General features: G+C 52.7%; 1 protein-coding gene across 1 annotated transcript in view; it reads right to left on the bottom strand.

The window, feature by feature from the left end:
• DNAH17 (dynein axonemal heavy chain 17) overlaps window positions 1-18370 on the bottom strand; it is a 169318-nt gene that overhangs the window by 86764 nt on the left and 64184 nt on the right. The window contains exons 26-37 of the mRNA XM_064369408.1: window positions 17936-18058; window positions 12884-13231; window positions 12697-12788; window positions 12148-12274; window positions 10622-10774; window positions 7623-7748; window positions 7352-7459; window positions 5505-5636; window positions 4950-5110; window positions 3999-4155; window positions 2716-2820; window positions 35-192 (exon numbers count right to left, since the gene is read on the bottom strand). Coding sequence (XP_064225478.1) covers window positions 35-192; window positions 2716-2820; window positions 3999-4155; window positions 4950-5110; window positions 5505-5636; window positions 7352-7459; window positions 7623-7748; window positions 10622-10774; window positions 12148-12274; window positions 12697-12788; window positions 12884-13231; window positions 17936-18058 — 1790 coding nt within the window. The remainder of the gene's footprint in view (window positions 1-34; window positions 193-2715; window positions 2821-3998; window positions 4156-4949; window positions 5111-5504; window positions 5637-7351; window positions 7460-7622; window positions 7749-10621; window positions 10775-12147; window positions 12275-12696; window positions 12789-12883; window positions 13232-17935; window positions 18059-18370) is intronic.

Here is an 18370-nt window from a genome sequence, read left to right as displayed (position 1 = left end):
ACCGCAGCCACTCACTTTTGTCTGGGCCCCGTACCTGAATAAGGCTTTTAGGTTCTCAGGCAGCTCTGTGCGTCCGGCGTACCCAGGGTTCATGGTGATGAAGATGCCGACGGTGGGAATGAGGCCTATGGTCTCTCCCAGGAAATTGAATGTCTTTTTCTTGGCTCGAATTGCATCCTGGACACACTTTACCTGCACAGTTGGTGGCACAGACATGTTGGCATGGAAACAGCCAGCTTCCATGGGCCGGAGGGGCCTCCATGTATGTTAAAGCATCAGGCTGTGAATTTGCAGGGGCCTCCTAGCTTATTTTTTAAATTAAGCCTTTTATTTTTGAGAAAGTTGTAGATTCCCATGCTGTGTAGGAACTAAGACAGAGAGCCAGCAACAGTGGCTCACACCTGTAATCCCCGCACTCTGGGAGGCCAAGGCCAGAGGATGATTTGAGCTCAGGAGTTCAAGACCAGCCTGGGCAACATAGCAAGACCCCGTTCTCAACAACAACAACAACAACAACAACAAAATACAGAAGACAGGGATTGGGGGGAAGAAAAAACAATACGGGGGGAATTCCGTGTACTCTCTGCCCAACGTCCCCTGAGGGAAGCATCTTGCATAATGACAGTGCCTGTCACAGCAGGGGTGGGGGGTGACACTGAGGCCAGCACATGTCCCCTCTTAGAGCCACACCCACTTCCCTCTTGCCCCTTCCCCGGCTTTGGCCCCTGGCAACCGCATCCTTGGTTTCTGTGATTTGGTCATTTCGTGGGTGTTAAACAAGCGGAACTGTATCGAACTCCATCTTCCCAAGTGGGCTTTTGTCACTCAGCAAGTCTCTGGAGAGGCACCCAGGCTGCTGCGGGAACCGGTCAGTATTTCACACCCCATCCCTGCTGAGCGGGGCTCTAAGCCCAGCCCTTTCCTGTCTGTTACTACTCTAGCAATGACCCGTCCAAGGACTGCTGAGCAGCCACCTCCGTATCAGACGGTCTTGAAGGCCACCTGAGGGCTGCGAGGTTGAACCCGGAGCTTCCGGGGTCGCTGCCTGCCTGAGGTCTCTGGAATCCTGCGGAAGGCGGCTGCGGCTCTCCGAGTCGCCACGCGAGGGGGCCCAATACTCGCGGTAAAGCTGCTCCCGGCGCCTGCCTTTCCATCTTCCCCACCAGAGCCAAGTCCTGGTGCCCTGGTGAGCCCAGATGCCCCATGTCCAGTCTGCTGAGCATGCAGCTCACCCCCAGCAGGGCTGTGGCCCTTCGGAACGGCACTGTCTCCCTCTAGGCCAGGCCTCTCCCATGGTCTCCATCGGAGCCCATGAACATTCAATGCCCAGAGTAGGTGCTGCGTAAATATTCTGGGGTTTGTTCACAGACATGGGAGGTGCTCGGCAACTCTGCTCCCGCACCAGCGTCGAGGGAGAGGGTTCCCACGGCAGCGGCCAGCACTGCCCATAGGTTGGGGTCACCATTCTCCTGGCCACGTGGCCTCCAGCCCTGGGGCTGGGGATGACGGGGCAGAGGGAGCCTAAGGAGAGGAGGAAGCAGCCACACTGGCCGCCTCTGACCCCGCAGGCAGAGCCGAGTCACCAACGCCGTTTGACAGATTAGAGGGTGGAGGCACAGGGAGTCACATCACTGCCGAGCCGAGAGTCAGGGGTTAAGTCGGTGTATAAAGCCAGCTCTCCACCCAGGCTGGGGGGCTTGAGCAGCCCAGGCAGCTCACACATCCACAGCCCACTCACTCCTGATCTGCTCTGGGGTAGGAGGACCTAGACACCGTCAGCGCCCTGCCTCAGTTTCCTTTTGGAAGAGCAGTTGTTCCAGGCCCCAAGGTCGGCCTCCTCTGACCCCACAGAGCCCAGGGCTTCTCAATCCCGGCCTGGATCACCTGAAGCATTTGTTTAAAATGCAGAAATGCCCATCCTAACAAGTGGGGCCCATGCTGGAGATTTTTTTTTTTGGAGACAGAGTCTCGCTCTGTCACCCAGGCTGGAGCGCAATGGCATGATCTCGGCACACTGCAACCTCCGCCTCTCGGGTTCAAGTGATTCTCCTGCCTCAGCCTCCCGAGTAGCTGGGATTACATGTGCACACCAGCATGCCCGGGTATCTTTTGTATCTTTAGTAGAGACAAAGTTTCACCATGTTGGTCAGGCTGGTCTCGAACTCCTGACCTGAGGTGATACACAGCCTCGGCATGCTGGAGATTTTAAAAAGCAATTGACGGGGGTGGGGCCCAGGCCACTCCCCACACCGAGATCTCTGCGCCCACCTCGCCCCAGCCGCCCCACTGCATGCTCTGTGCCCTGGCATGGTTGTTCCCAAAATACACGGGCACATTTCCTCCCTCCTCCTCTTCCTCCCTCCCCTTTCTTTCTTTCCTGCCATTCTCTTTCAGCACCTCCTATGCCCAGCTCTGCTGATACCAGTAACAAAACACTTTGTCCTTCTTTCCCAAGCAGAATTCATGATCCTCCCACCTGTATTTGGTTACACGCACACCACCATATATGTAACCTGTAATCTGACTCTGTTTTCAACCTGTATGTCTAACCAGGCTACGGGCCCCTGGAGGGCAGGGCTCACTGGCCCCACACCACCCTTCGGGGCTTGGAACGTTGCAGAGAGGCAGGGAGGGTCTACCCTGTGTGTGAGGTAACAGGAAAGCTGATGAGCCAGTTACCCGATGTGACCCCGAGCCCGCAGGCAGGGGACTTACCTGCACAGCAATCACAGACAAGACTTCCACTGAGATGCGATTAAACTCATCAAAGCAGCCCCAGGCTCCTGTCTGGGCCAGCCCCTTGTAGATATTTCCGCAGGACTGGGAAAGGCAAGATGGAGAAAGGAAGAGCTGGGAGGGCGGCAGGGAGGACGGGCGCTGCAGGATCTCCACCTGCCTCTTCAGCTGCGTTCTCTGCCCACGGCTCACTGAGGCTCCGGGGCACTGGGGCCTTCCGGAGGCCGGCAGACAGGTCAGCTTACTGCCCAGAGTAACACCGTGGAGGGCTGGGTACCAGGAAGAACCCATGCTTTCACCTGTGACCCCCAGGGCTCCCAGACCCCAGGACAGAGGCTTCACGGAGTCCCTGACGAGAGGGTTCCGAGAAGCACATGTGAGTCCGAAACCGTGCATGTGTTCCCAGCCCTTTTCTCTCTTGCACGTAGAAGAGAGGCAGTCCCCTAAGGCAGGATGGGGACACGCCAAGCAGGCCAGGGGCTTTTCCTCAAGGCATCTGAGTCCCTGTAGGCCCCACCTGGGCTATCAGAAGGACTCTTCCCAACTACACCTGGGATTCCAGGTGAATGTTAAGTCCCTTCTAGGGAGACTCGACTGCAGATTGTACTTTTCTGAAGTCCGGGAGGTGGATACGGGACTGCGTGGCCTTGACAGTGACCAGGGGCTGCTGGCCCCACCCTCAGCCTCAGCCTCAGCCTCAGCCTCAGGACGGGGTGCCCCAGATTGTGGGGCTAGCCTCTGCAGGCCCAGGGTCCAGAACCCAGGGATCCCCCTCTTGCAAGAGGCTGCTGCAGCCTGGAGCTCTAAGGTGTCCCCTCCCCTGCCTGGCCTTCTGTGAACTGACAACGTCCTGTGCAGGCGCTGATGACGGACGGGACTGGGCCCGTCCCCTGCTCCCCTCCCGAGCCTGCCTGGACACTGCTTATACCCCATCCCATGCTGAACCATGAGGGAAGTGCTCACCCCTGCGTGGGGTCCTCAGTTCTGGGGCAATCTCAGAACTGAAGTCGAGAGAGGGTCACATCCAGGGCAGGGGCTGGGGCAGGACATTGGGGGCTGCGTCTGTCCACGCTGGGAGTCTCTGCAGAGGGACCCCCTGAGGGGGATGCCAGCAGCAAGCGGGGGCCCTGGAGTGCCCTCCCCAGTGTCATTCACAGGTATCCACAGATCTGGAGCTCACTGTGGGGCCTCGGGGGACAGGGTGCTGAGACCTGCCTCTACTTGTGGACTCTGGATCCCACCTTCGGACCTCAGCCGCGTACCTTGTAGTCCATCTGCTCAGAGCAGTTGAAGACGTAGACCATGGTGCCCAGCGCTCTGCCCAGGTCCTTGGTCGTCTCAGTCTTGCCCGTCCCAGCAGGGCCGGCGGGGGCTCCACCCATGATCAGATGCAGGGACTGGGTCAGGGTGATGTAGCATCTGCAAGGGACCACAGGTGAGTGAGCACGTGTGCCAGGGACCCCACAGATGGCATCCCCACTTTTTTTTTTTTTTTTTTGAAACAGAGTCTTCCTCTGTCGCCCAGGCTGGAATGCAGTGGTGCAATCTTGGCTCACTGCAACCTCTGCCTCCGGGGTTCAAACGATTCTCGTGCCTCAGCCTCATGAGTAGCTGGGACTACAGGCTTCTACCAGCATGCTTGGCTAATTTTTGTATTTTTAGTAGAGATGGGGTTTTGCCATGTTGACCAGGCTGGCCTGGAACTCCTGACCTCCGGACTCCTGATCCACCTGCCCCGGCCTCCCAAAGTGCTGGGATTACATTTGTGAGCCACTGCGCCAGGCCATCACTTTATCTTTCATTGCAGTTATCACACTTGCTCAGCCCCAGGAGACACACATGGGAGCGGGCAGAAAACCTCCGGGTGTGACCAAGAAATCAACACCGTGAGGCAGAGGCCGCCCAGGCGCCTCTCCTACCCATGGCATTCGGGGGGATGGGTCCTGCTATGACGACCGGAGTCTGCTCGTGAGGGTCCATACAACACCACGCCCACTCAGCAGACCCGCAGAGCAGTGGAGGCACTCTCCCAAGGCCACACAGCCAGTGATGGGACAAGGACGTGGCGGCAGACCTACACCTGAACACAGGTCCACCTGACACAAATGCCCACTCCGTCCAGCCTCTGCAGCTAACGTCCAAGTTGGACAGTTCTGAGAATCACGGGGAAGGGACCAAAGCGCAGGTGTGAATGGCTCGGGGACAGGCCTCACCGGTCAGTGAGCGGGGTGATGACCAGCCGTGGTGTGTTGCCCAGATATTCGTAGGAGTACTGGATTTGGGCATCACAGATGTTGGCAAAGCAGTGTCTCTTCTCTTCGTCCCAGCGGTGCCGGAGCTGGGACTGCCAGGTGAAGGCCTGAGAACTCTCCACCTGCAGGATGAGCCGGAGCTCTTGTTGGCCAAGCGCAATGTAAGAGCCAGACCTGGTTGAGGAAGGCCAGCCTGCCTCCAAGGCCGGTCCACAGGCACCCAGGGAACGTTCCCCAGCCATCTTTCCCCCGACAGCATCCACATCCAACCGTAAGGCCACCCTCAGTGGAATCTCGCTATGGAATGGCACTTCCGATGGGCAGGCATCGCCCATCTGACCACAGGGTGTTGCTCAGCAGGGGTGAGGCCGGGCAAGGGGTTTAGGAGGCAGCTGAAGCCAGCAACAGAGTGGGTGCCCCAGGAAGAAGTGGGAGGATCTGGAGTCCCGGAATGCACAGCCCTCAACCCGGTGTTCCCATGCCCTCCCACAGCCCCCCAGGACAGGACGCTCGTGCCTTGGCCGTGATCATTTTGGCCACCACGTCACGTGCATGCACGTCGATGGTGCAGATGGTCATGATCTTCATCCTGTCCCCAGCGTTGAGGTTCCCGATGAGCAGCGTGATGAGTACATTCAGCTGGCTAATCTGCAGGGGAGAGGCACCTTCGCTGATGTAGGGCCACAGCCCTACAGGGTCGTGGGGTGTCCCTTATCGCTGTGCTGAGGCACCGGATCCGACAAATAAAGAGACAGGACACAGAAGGACTGCCGAGCAGCTGGGCTGGGGGCAGGTGCATGCCACCTATGAGCGGAGACAGGCGAGGCCCTGAACGTCCAGGACCGCCTGCATGTACTGGGTACCAGATGGGGGAAGGGTAGTGAGTGAGGTCATTTTCAAGACAGTGATAGGGTCACTATAATCACATGCACAATAAACAAGAGGTCCACCTCCATCAGGTCACCTAGGACAGGAGGTGGGCCGTGTGCAGCAAGTGGTCCACCCCCATTAGGTCACCGAGGCCAGGAGGTGGGCCGTGTGCAGCAAGGGGTCCACCCCCATTAGGTCACCGAGGCCAGGAGGTGGGCCGTGTGCAATATCTCTTGTCTAGGGGCAGGCTACTTCTAAGGAATTCTATGGGAGGATGCTCAAGTCAACATAGTAGCAGAGCTGACCAGGCCTACAGCCACCTGCTGGCAGCTTCCAGTGATTTCTGTCGGAGGGTGCTTTTGAGCCAGCACAGTAACAAGAGGTTCACAGTCACCAAGGTGCAATTACACCAGGGGGGTTTTAAGCCCTCGGATACTCTCGGGATTGCCGGTCTGAGGGCGGCCTTCCACAAGAACTGAACGCAAGGTACTATAACGCCTTTTTTAGGAGGAGTGGCTCTTGCTTCAAGCCTGCTATACAGCAGGTATCTTTACGATACTGAACGCTGCCGCCTGGGCCAGATTCTTGTCCTGGTATAGCTGTTTTTCCCTTAATTCATGCTCTGCACCGTGTCTGCTCTAGGCATTCCTCTGATTATAAGCAAGATATGCTTATATATGTATAGCTGTTTATCCCTTAATTCACGCTCACTAATTCTATAAACTAATATATGATTATATATAAAGGATTATATAAAGGAAATAACTGAGTAATAACACTACAAACTAAGATATTCTTCAGGCACTGATTGTGCCGGAGATCTGCCTAGATCTCCTTTGGTGCCCAGATTGGGGGTGAGACGCCACAGACACCCACATGCACTGGGGGTCTCATGGCTGGGTGCTCACAGCTGCACAGGGAAGACTGGCTTGCTCTTGTTTACAGTAATGAAAAACAGGAGTGCCCTCGGTGTCCCCCAGCCAGGCACGGGTTTCACTGTGGTGCAGTCCTGATGGGACACTTTGGAGCCACTAGGACAGACGTAGGAGAAGGAAATGCAAGGCCATGGAAGAAGGTGGATGAGAAGCAGAAACAGCTGACTTTAAAGCCATCCAGAGAGTCTGTATATTTTTACATATAAATCAATTCTACACACACACAAAGAGTAGCAGGTTACATAGAACACTGACCGTGTCAAGTTTGGGTTGTGGGATTACAGGTAAATTCTCCTTCTTTTAAATACGATCTTTAGTTTCTGTATTTCTAACCAACGACCACCCCCGCTTTAAAAAAAAAAAAAAAAGAAGAAGAGGTGCCTGGGGCTGCGGTGCATGGCTGCATTCGGCCTGCGGAAATGGTGATTCTGCAGAGCTCAGTCTCTGAGAAGAAGATACTTGCCTGGCAGGGTTTCAGATAGACACGTGAGCTTTTTAAAAGCACCTGCTTTTTAAACAAGTTTTAAAAACATAGCTAACTACACACTAGTAACACACCTGCTTTTTGTTGTAATCTTTGATAGCGTTTTCATAGCCTTCCTCCAGCCTGGCAAACGCCAGGCCCACCTCGGTCGTCCACCAGATCTGGGTGCAAGTCAGGGCCACCTGAAAGTAGATGCTCCTATTGCCCATGCAGCGAGCGATCGCTAGTGCCCGCTAACGGAGACTTTCTGCTGAAGGCTGAGACAGTTTTCCAGGGGACCACAGTGAGAAACTCCCCCCTTATCTCAGCCACGCGGCACCAGCTGAGCCCCCGCCCGCCTCAGACCTGGGCCGGGTACTCCAGAATCCACTGCTCCCTCGGCTTCTCCTCATAGGTCACCACGGCCTCCGGGATTTCGTGCCGGAGAGTGGAGCACATTCGGTCCAGCACTCGATTCAGCCACACTTCCACCTGGGGACGGAAGCCACGGTGACCAAATACAGCCACGTGTGCCTCTAGTTCCAATGATTTGCTTTGTTGTAAAGAGAAACGTTGACTCTTTGTCATCATCCGCATCCCGGGGTACACACGTCAAGGATTTCACAGAGCAGTGACACTGACACACCTTTTCTTTCTAAATTGAGACAGGATCTCGCTCTGTTGTCCAGGTGCAGTCTCGGCTCACTGCAGCCTCAACCCCTGGGCTCAAGGGATCCTTCCACCTCAGCCTCTCAAGTAGCTGTGACTACAGGCATGCACCACCACACCCGCTAGTCAATGACTCACTTTAAAAATGTGGCTGGGGAGCCCAGCTTCCAAACTTGTTGCATGAAGCATCCGGGTCCAGACACACTTAGTTCTCAGTAAGAAAAGTGAGGGGATCCAGAGAAAGATTTAAGAGAGACACAAGCTATGTCTGCATTCCTGAGCCCCTGCTGCCGTTCTGAGATGGGACATCTGGGGCCTCCTCTTTGCCCGAGGGCTCTGCCTGGCAGGAGTGATGGCTTAACAGTGAGGCATGGTCACTGTTACAGGGGATACAGGATGCCAAGAAGTTTTTTTTTTTTTTTTTGAGACTGAGTATCACTCTATCACCCAGGCTGGAGTGCAGTGGCGCTATCTCGGCTCACTGCAACCTCCGCCGTCTGGGTTCAAGCAATTCTCCTGCCTCAGCCTCCTGAGTAGCTGGGACTACAGGCACCCACCACCACACCCAGTTAACTTTTGGGTTTTTAAAAAATTTTTTCTTTCTTTTTTTTCCCTTCCTACTTCAAGTGTACACAAGTTTCCAACTTTTGTCATTTTTGGTAGAGACGGGGCTTCACCATATTGGTCAGGCTGGTCTTGAACTTCCAACCTCATGATCCACCCCGGCCTGCCAACAAGTCTTATTTGCATTTGATTTTTTTTTGAGAGAGGGTCTTGACTTGTCACCCAGGCTGGAGTGCAGTGGCATGGTCATAGCTCACTGTAGCCTCAACCTCCCGGGTACAAGCAATGTTCCTGCCTCAACTTCCCAAGTAGCTGAGACCACAGGCACATGCCACCATGTCTGGCTAATTTTTAAATTTTTTGTAGTGATGGGGGTCTCACTATATTGCACAGGCTGGTCTTGAACTCCTGGGCTCAAGCAATCCTCCTGCCTCAGCCTCCCAAAGTGCTGGGATTGCAGACACTTTGGGAGTGTTTTTAATCAAAGCCTTTTGGTGAGTCACCACACCCGGCCTTTATTTGCATCTTAAAATACATACCCTTAGGCCAGTCACAGTGGCTCACACCTATAATCCCAGCACTTTGGGAGGCCAAGGCGGGCAGATCACCCAAAGTCAGGAGTTCAAAACCAGCCTGGCCAACATGATGAAACTCCGTCTCTACTAAAAATACAAAAATTAGCCAGGCATGGTGGCAGGCACCTGTAATCCTAGCTACTCTGGAGACTTAGACAGGAGAATCGCTTGAACCTGGGAACTGGAGGTTGCAGGTGGCCAAGATGGCACCACTGCACTCCAGCCTGGGTGACAAGAGTTAAAATTCATCTCAAAAAAACAAAACAAAACAACCCCTCCCACCCCCGCTCCCCCCAAAAATAAAACCATACATACAAGTAACTGCTACTGGGAGAATAAAACCCTCAAGTGCATATGAGGGTAGTTTTTTTTGGGTAGGGGATGAAGTCTCACTCTGTTGCCCAGAATGAAGTGCAGCGGCGCCATCTTGGCTCACTGCAACCTCTGTCTCCAGGGTTCAAGTAATTCTCATGCCTCAGCCTCCTGAGTAGCTGGGACTACAGGCGTTCGCCACCACACCTGGTTAATGTTTGTATTTTTAGTAGAGATGGGTTTCGCCACGTTGGCCAGGCTGTACTCCTGACCTCAGGTGATCCACTCACTTTGACCTCCCAAAGCACTGAGACTACAGGCGTGAGCCACCGCGCCCGGCCAGATTTTTCCTTTTACCGCTAAGCACGGTGCAGGTGGGCCTCGATGCGGTCTGCAGTTCTGTTTGTAAGGGGTAGGCCCACGAAGGGAATCTGGACAGATGCTGTCACTACCCCACCCGCCCCACCCATGCAGAGCACGCCACGTGTATGCCGTGTTCAGCTCGTTGAAGCTCAGGTTTTCTCAAGCGACATTTTTTTTTTCCTACAGCTGATTTACCTCTGAATTGTACTTTCCTCAGGCTGATGTCAAGATGGTTTCTATTGCTTGATCAAATGTTGGGTAATGAGACGGGGGAGGGGGCAGCCTGGGAGTTTTCTGATGGCGGGAGGAGCGGCCCCGAGCTGGGGCACGTGCTTGCTGGGGAAGGAAGAGGCTGCGGAGACCGCTATGACTGGTGGGCAGTGCAGCTGATTATTTCAGACAGGGGTTGGGAAGTGGTGGTTCAGAGACGAGCAGACCTCTTCAAAGCAGTCCCTTCGGCAAGGCACAAAAAGGATTCAGTGACATTAACAAGGCCTTTTTTTTTTTTTCTTTTTGAGATGGAGTCTCACTCCCTTGCCCAGCCTGGAGTGCAGTGGCACAATCTTGGCTCACTGCAACCTCCGCCTCCCAGGTTCCAGCAACTCTCCTGCCTCAGTCTCCCCAACAGGGTTTTTCTCCCATCCTGTCCTGTTCCCTTCCTCCCTAAGGATACACTTGTGCTATATGGATAAGGCTGTGCTAGAAACTCTATAAAGAGGTCAGTCCCTTAAGCGTTTTCCAGAGAGGCAGAGGAGAGGAGTGGGGAGCGCTGGCGGCTGCACTGGCAGGCGGCTCTCCGGACGCCGCTGTCTGAGGGCGTGTGGCCCACACACGTGCTATGCCTCGTCCTGGGTTTCCTGTGTGGGGTGCGCTCACACTCACCTGCCCTGAGAGGTCACATTCCTGATCAAAATCCACGTACTCATCCTCCTTGCTGTACATTCCCAGGCCCACCTTGGGAGGCTTGTGGTTGGCATCGAGCCGGAACTTGAGTTTACACAGGCTATCGAAGAGTTTGGACAGATGGCGGCTCACCTACGCGGAGGGGAGAAGCCGGAATTAGGCAACGGGGGATGTGAACGCGGACACGCATGGCTGGGGCTTTCCTTGGGTGGTTTTAGGCTTCGTCTTTTTTTTGGAATATACTCCCCATCTTTGATCAACGTTAACTAAACATGGCTAAATCAACAAAAGGAACCAGCAAAGACTGCTCTGAGTCAGGACACAGAAACCAGGCAGGAGCCCCAGCCCTTCCAAGTCAAACATCCATTCTTGAAGATTTCTTTCTTTCGTTTTTGAAAATGTTCTGCCCAGCTCCCAAGCCACCCACACAGGCCATTCTTACACATCCCTTCTTCTTGTGTGTCCTCTAACCTATGGTCAAAATGAAATACAGGCATTTTCTCTTCACCAGTTAACTTTTTTCTTTTTGAGACAGAGTCTCGCTCCATCGCCCAGGCTGGAGTGCAGTGGCGCAATCTCAGCTCACTGCAACCTCTGCCTCCTGGATTCAAGCTATTCTCCTGCCTCAGCCTCCTGAGCAGCTGGGACTACAGGCGAGCACCACCATGCCCAGCTAATTTTTGTATTTTTAGTAGAGATGGGGGGGTCAGGCTAGTCCTGACCTCATGATCTGCCCACCTCTGCTTCCCAAAGTGCTGGGATTACAGGCGTGAGCCACTGCCCTCAGCCTTTTTTTTCTTTTTTTTTTTTTGAGACGGAGTCTCACCCTGTTACCCAGGCTGGAGTGCAGTGGCACGACCTCGGCTCACTGCAACCTCTGCCTCCCATGTTCAAGCAATTCTCATGCCACAGCCTCCTGAGTAGCTGGGATTACAGGTACGTGACACCATGCCCGGCTAATTTTTGTAATTTTAGTAGAGACAGAGTTTTGCCATGTTGGCCAGGCTGGTCTCAAAGTCCTGACCTCCAGTGATCCGCCTGCCTGGGCCTCCCAGAGTGCTTGGATTACAGATGTGAGCCACTGTGCCCGGCCTCTTTTCTCTTTTAGAAGAGCCTCGAGGATGTGCCTGTTCCTTGCTCTTGGGGCCCTGAGATTTACTAGCTGATGGGAGGGTGACATACTGACCGGTGTGTCTTTCATAAACAGTGTCTTACCAGGCCTCTGGCATACAACCCATTTTCTAGAAGGGGAAAATGAGGCGCAGAGAGGCCAATTAACTTCCCCAAAGCCATGCCAAGTGCAGAGCCGGATGTGAGAGGAGTCCCGCCACGTTTCTGCCACGGCTGGGGACCCCGGGCAGCTTCTGGTGGAATGGGCCTCTGGAGATGACAGGGCACATCCAGGGACATTGCTCCCCCATCCTAGGACTGCTCGGATGGAGGCGCTTGCCTGGAGTCTGGCCTGATATTGGCTTAAACTCCTGAATGCAAGGGGCCCCGCCTACCTCCACGGGGTCATTGCCGTTGGAGAGAATGTCCAGGAGGTCAGCCGAGGAGACAAAATAGAACCTGGGGAAGGCCAGTCTTTTCGTCTCTAAATACTCTGCCAAAGCCTTTTCACAGATGGCCAAGCTGGGAGGAAGGAAGGAGAGGACGCCGGTGACCCTACTCTGCAGGGGATATCTGCAGCCCACCCTATCAGCGCATGGAACTGATCATCCTGCAGCTGTCTGGACCGCTGTTCACAGGCCTGGTTTAATTCAGAAGCTCCTACTGGATGCTCTCATTGCTTTGCCATCTCCTGACCTTGTGGGCACTCCTAGGTAGGAGGAGGCATCATTTATTCTCTCCGTCATTGCTTCCTTCAAGGCTAAGGCATTGTGTGGTGGGATGAGGCCGGGGAGTGCATGCTTCCCAGGGAAATGGAATAGATTAACCCAGGACCCGTGTTTTTTGCCCCATCCTGGCCAGCGGGCCGCACAAGCCTCAGGTTCGCTAAGACTTAGAGGATCACTGCCCCTGACTCCCCGGGTCTGGACAGGCGTGGGTCCCACCTCTTCTTCAGGGCCTCCAGTTTCTCGTAGAGGCCGGGTTTGTTGGTGGCTTCCACCACGTTGGGTGTTTTCACTCCATCTTCCATCAAGGCCTGTGAAAAGAAGGGGATTGCCAAAGTGTGAGGGACCCCGTTTTGTCCAACATAGTCATTCCTGACAGGCATGGGGGCCCCCGGGCTGTGCTCACCTTGAATTCCTGGTCGATGTCGTCAAAGCGCTTGGAGTCCTCCGGGAGCTGGGCACGGATGTCTTCAGAGCCGACGAAGATGCTCTCCAGGTGGCTCCAGGTTCGCTGGACCTCAAACCAGATGGAGATGACGGAGTCCGCCGTGGACAGCTTCTGCTGCCAGCTTGTCACCTCCCTCAGGAAGTGGGCCAGGTACTTGGACATCATCAGGTTCTGCAGCTGCACCTGGTTGTCCTCCAGCGTCTCCACCAGCACCTCGTTGGACTTGAGCATCATGGTGCCTGTCCGCAGGTGCGGCTTGTGCTCGAATTCCATCGTGCTCCAGGTACTGTCCAGGGCTTTCAGCACCTTTTGTGGGAAGAGAAAAGTAAGGTCACAGCATCTGGCATGCGAAGCTCAGGCAGCACTGCGAGTTCCCAGGACGTGGACTGAAGCTCCATGATCAGAAAGCCAAAATGCTCAAGCCAACATATTCACAGGACCCAAAGGCAGATCCAACCCGAACCGTCATCCCCCAGTGAACGGATGCATGCAATGTCTGTCCATATAATGGAATATTAGCCACTAAAGGAATGAGGTACACTCACATGCCACAATGCAGACAAACTTGAAAACCTCAGGCTTAATGAAAGAAGCCACATGCAGGCCAGGTGCAGTGGCTCACGCCTGTAATCCTAGCACTTTGGAAGGCCTAGACGGGCAGATCATGAGGTCAGGAGTTTGAGACCAGCCTGGCCAATATGGCGAAACCCCATCTCTGTTAAAAATACAAAAAAAAACCTAGCCAGGCATGGTGGCACGTGACTGTAGTCCCACCTACTCAGAGGCTGAGGCAGGAGAATCGCTTAAATCTAGGAGGCGGACGTTGCAGGGAGCGAAGATTCCAGAACTGCACTCCAGCCTAGGCAATAGAGGGAGGCCTGCCTCAAAAAATAGAAAAGAAAAAAAAGAAGCCACATGCACAGACTACATAATGCATGTGAAGGAGTCCAGAACATGCCACCCCGAAATATGCCAGCGTGCACATTGACGATTTTGACAGAGGTACTTGAAGGGCAGCAGATGCAGGAATCTCTCTCTGAGCCTCATGCTGTTCCTGGGAATCAGGAGATGAAATTACCAGGTGAACGACGCCCTTCTGATACCAGAACGAAACGAGTATTCTCACCACTAGCACGGGAAGTCGAGGCAGAAGGAATGCTGTCCGCTCAGACCTTGTTAGAACAGCTCTCACTTCCAGCCTCCCACGCAGATGCGTCACTTTCCTGCAACTCGGTACTTAAGTGTGCAACTCTAACTGTGTTTCGGGGTCTTCATTTCTTCCCATACCACAGAAAACTTGGCTTAAATAATTTGCATACTTTTTTCCTCCTGATCTGTCTTACGCCAGTGGAATTCTCAGACCTAGCTGGGAAAAACCTAAAAGCATAGAGGGAAGATGTTGCTTCCCTAACTGTGATGCCATTGCTGCAGAAGTGTGGAAATGGCGGCTCTATAGAAAGGGAAAGGGGTTAGTGTTTGCCTAGGGCTAGAGACGGGGCATGTAAGAGGACAAGGCGGGGGATGATGGGTAAAGGATGTGGGTTTCTTTTCGAGGTAATGAGAATGTTCTAAAATTTGTTAATTCTATTTTTTATTTTATTTTGAGATGGAGTCTCACTCTTGTTGCCCAGGCTGGAGTGCAGCGGCACAACCTCGGCTCACTGCAACCTCCACCTTCTGGGTTCAAACGATTCTCCTGCCTCAGCCTCCCACGTAGCTGGGATTACAGGTGTCCACCACCATGCCTGGTTAATTTTTATACTGTTAGTAGAAATGGGGTTTTGCCATGTTGGTCAGGCTGGTGTGGAACTCCTGACCTCCAGTGACGGTCTGCCCGCCTTGGCCTCCAAAAGTGCTGGGAGACCACCACACCCAGCCTATTTTTATTTTTAAAAATTTATAATTTTTTTTAGAGACAGGGTTCAGCGCAGGCTGGAGTGCAGCAGCGTGATCACAGCTCACTGCAGCCTCCATCTTCTGGGCTCAAGTCACCCTCCCACGTAACCTCCCAAGTAGCTGGGACTACAGGTACATGCCACGATGTGCCCAGCTCATTTTTATTTATTTTTTTTGTAGCGATGGGGTCTGCCTATGTTGCCCAGGCTGGCCCTGTTTTGAACTTCTGGGCTCAAGTGATCTTCCTGTCTCCCAGAGTGCCGGGATTATAGGCATGAGCCCCACCCTCTGCCCTTTAATATGTGCTGATTACACATTTGTAACTATGCTAAAAGCCACTGAGTTGTACACTTTAAACAGGCAAATTGTATGGCATGTGAATTACATCTAATATTGCTATTTTTAAAAAAACGAAAAGCTTTATTAGATATAAATGTTTTTAAAAGCAAGCCAAAATGTGACAATTCAAACTCACAAAACAGGATGACGAGAGAGGCTGGAACTGCAAACGTTTTCCTGGATGCCGGAACTGCAGGTAGCCAGTGGCGCATTAACAAGTCCAGGTACTGACTGGGGGCCCATCCCTCGACCCATCCCCGGCCCTCCCCTCAGCTCTCCGAAGTCAGAGGAAAGAACTGACATCCACAGAGGAGTCAGACAGGACCACAGACGAGGATGCTTGAGACAGAGATGAGAGTTCCGGTTATTTACAAAATGTCCCAAACTATTGTACATATGGGGGCAAACCTATAGTCAGGAATTGGGTTTTCTAAGAAAAATCCTAGAAATAGGCCAGGCGTGGTGACTCACGCCTGTAATCTCAGCACTGTGGGAGGCTGAGGCGGGTGGGTCAGTTGAGGTCAGGAGTTCAAGACTGGCCTGGTCAACATGGTGAAACCCCATCTCTACTAAAAATATGAAAATTAGGCATGGTGGTGTGTGCCTGTAATACCACTACTTGGGAGGCAGAGGCAGGAGAATCGCTTGAACCTGGGAGGTGGAGGTTGCACTGAGCCAAGATCATGCCCACTATACTCCAGCCTGGGTGACAGAGAGAGACTCTGTCTCAAAAGCAATAAAAACTAATAAATAAATAAATTCCAGAAGTATTTAAGATTGCTTTCACAGATGTTCACGATATTGTGGGGGGCCTTTCTTACGCAACATCATGAAAATGGCCATGCTGCCCAAAGTAATTTATAGATTCAATGTTATCCCCAACAAGCTACCATTGACCTTCTTCATAGAACTGGAAAAAAAACCACTTTAAACTTCATATGGAACCAAAAGAGAGCCCACATAGCCAAGACAATCCTAAACAAAAAGAACAAAGCTGGAGGCATCACGCTACCTGACTTCAAACTATACTATAAGGCTACAGTAATCAAAACAGCATGGTACTTGTACCAAAACAGAGATATAGACCAAAGGAACAGAACTGAGGCCTCAGAAGCAACACCACACATCTACAACCATCTGATCTTTGACAAACCGGACAAAAATAAGCAATGGGGAAAGGATTCCCTGTTTAATAAATGGTGTTGGGAAAACTGGCTAGCCATGTGCAGGAAGCTGAAACTGGACTCCTTCCTAACACTTTATCCAAAATTATCTCCAGATGGATTAAAGATTTAAACATAAGAACACCATAAAAACCCTAGAAGAAAACCTAGGCAACACCATTCAGGACATAGGCGTAGGCAAGGACTTCATGACCAAAACACCAAAAGTGATGGCAACAAAAGCCAAAATAGACAAATGGGATCTAATTAAGAGCTTCTGCACAGCAAAAGAAACAATCATGAGTGAACTGGCAACCAACAGAATGGGAAAATTCTTTTGCAAACTACCCATCTGACAAAGGGCTAATATCCAGAATCTACAAAGAACTAAAACAGATTTACAAGACAACAACAAACACATCCATTTGAAAGTGGGCGAAGGACATGAACAGACGCTTTTCAAAAGAAGACATATATGAGGGCCAACAAACACATGTCAAAATGCTCATCATCACTGGTCATTAGAGAAATGCAAATCAAAACCACATTGAGATACCATCTCAGGCCAGTTAGAATGGCGATCATTAAAAAATCTGGAGACAACAGATGCTGGAGAGGATGTGGAGAAATAGGAACACTTTTACACTGTTGGTGGGAGTGTAAATTAGTTCAACCATTTTGGAAGACAGTGTGACGATTCCTCAAGGATCTAGAAATAGAAATTCCATTTGACCCAGCCATCCCATAACTGGGTATATACCCAAAGGATTAGAAATCATTGTATTATAAAGTCACATGCACATGTATGTTCGCTGCGGTGCTGTTTACAACAACAAAGACCTGGAACCAACCCAAATGCCCATCAAAGATAGACTGGACAAAGAGAATGTGGCACATATACACCACGGAATATTATGCAGCCATAAAAAACGACGAGTTCGTGTCCTTTGTAGGGACACGAATGAATCTGGAAACCATCATTCTCAGCAAACTGACACAAGAACAGAAAATCAAACACTGCATGTTCTCACTCATAGGCGGGTGTTGAACAATGAGAACACATGGGCACAGGGAGGGGAACATCTCACACTGGGGTAGATTAGGAGGTGGGGGGCCAGGGGAGGGGAGGGACGGGGGTGTGGGGGCGGGTTGCGGAGGGATAACACCGGGAGAAATGCCTGATGTAGGCGAAGCGGGGATGGAGACAGCAAACCACCATGGCATGTGTGCACCTGTGCAACAATCCTGCAGGATGAGCACATGTACCCCAGAGCAAGAAAAGAAGAAAAGGAGGAGGGAGAAGGAGGAGGAGGAGGAGGAGGAAGGAAGAAAGGAAGGAAGGAAGGAAGGAAGGAAGGAAGGAAGGAAGGAAGGAGAAGAAAGAAGAAGAGGAGGAGGAGGAGGCGGAGGAGGCGGAGGGGGAGGAGAAGGGGGAGGGGAGGGGAAAGAAGCAGGAAGAAGAAGGAAGAAGGAAGGGCCCCCAGACGTCCCCTGAGTGCCATGGGGCCGCGGGACCCCTGTGAACCGAGACCTCCCTGGTGCTCTCAGTGTGGAGCGGGGCAGTTCCGGGTTCATTCCACGCGGCACGAACGGCGCTGCCAGCACAGCGTACCTTTTCCGTGCCAGACTCTTTCACGGCCCTGTCCACGATGTTGCGGACCTCATCCTCGTAATTGTGGAGGTTCAGCTGCAGTAAATCTGCCAGGGTCGTCTCTTCTGACATTTTAAATTTCACCTAGGGAAAAAACCAGGCATGTTTCATTTAAGGTCGTCTGAACTGCAGTGGCCGGACCTCACCGACCTTCACGGAGAGCCAGGACCGGGGTGTGATCGCAGGCTGCCAGACGGAGGAAGGTGAGCTCTGCTCCACCATTTTCAGCTCTGGGACGTGGGCAAGTGACTGCTCCAAGCCTCTCCTTCCTTCTCTGTCAAACCGTGTAACAGCAGAACCCACCTGCACTGGGCAGAACTGTGGCCCCCAAAATTCATGCCTACCCAGAACCCTCGAATGTCACCTTATTTGGAAATAGGGTCTGGCAGATGCTGA

Source organism: Aotus nancymaae, unplaced genomic scaffold (genome assembly GCF_030222135.1).
Source record: "Aotus nancymaae isolate 86718 unplaced genomic scaffold, 86718_ANA_hifiasm-v0.15.2.pri h1tg000089l, whole genome shotgun sequence".
Classification (NCBI taxonomy): domain Eukaryota; kingdom Metazoa; phylum Chordata; class Mammalia; order Primates; family Aotidae; genus Aotus; species Aotus nancymaae.
This window is presented reverse-complemented; position numbering and strand designations above follow the sequence as displayed.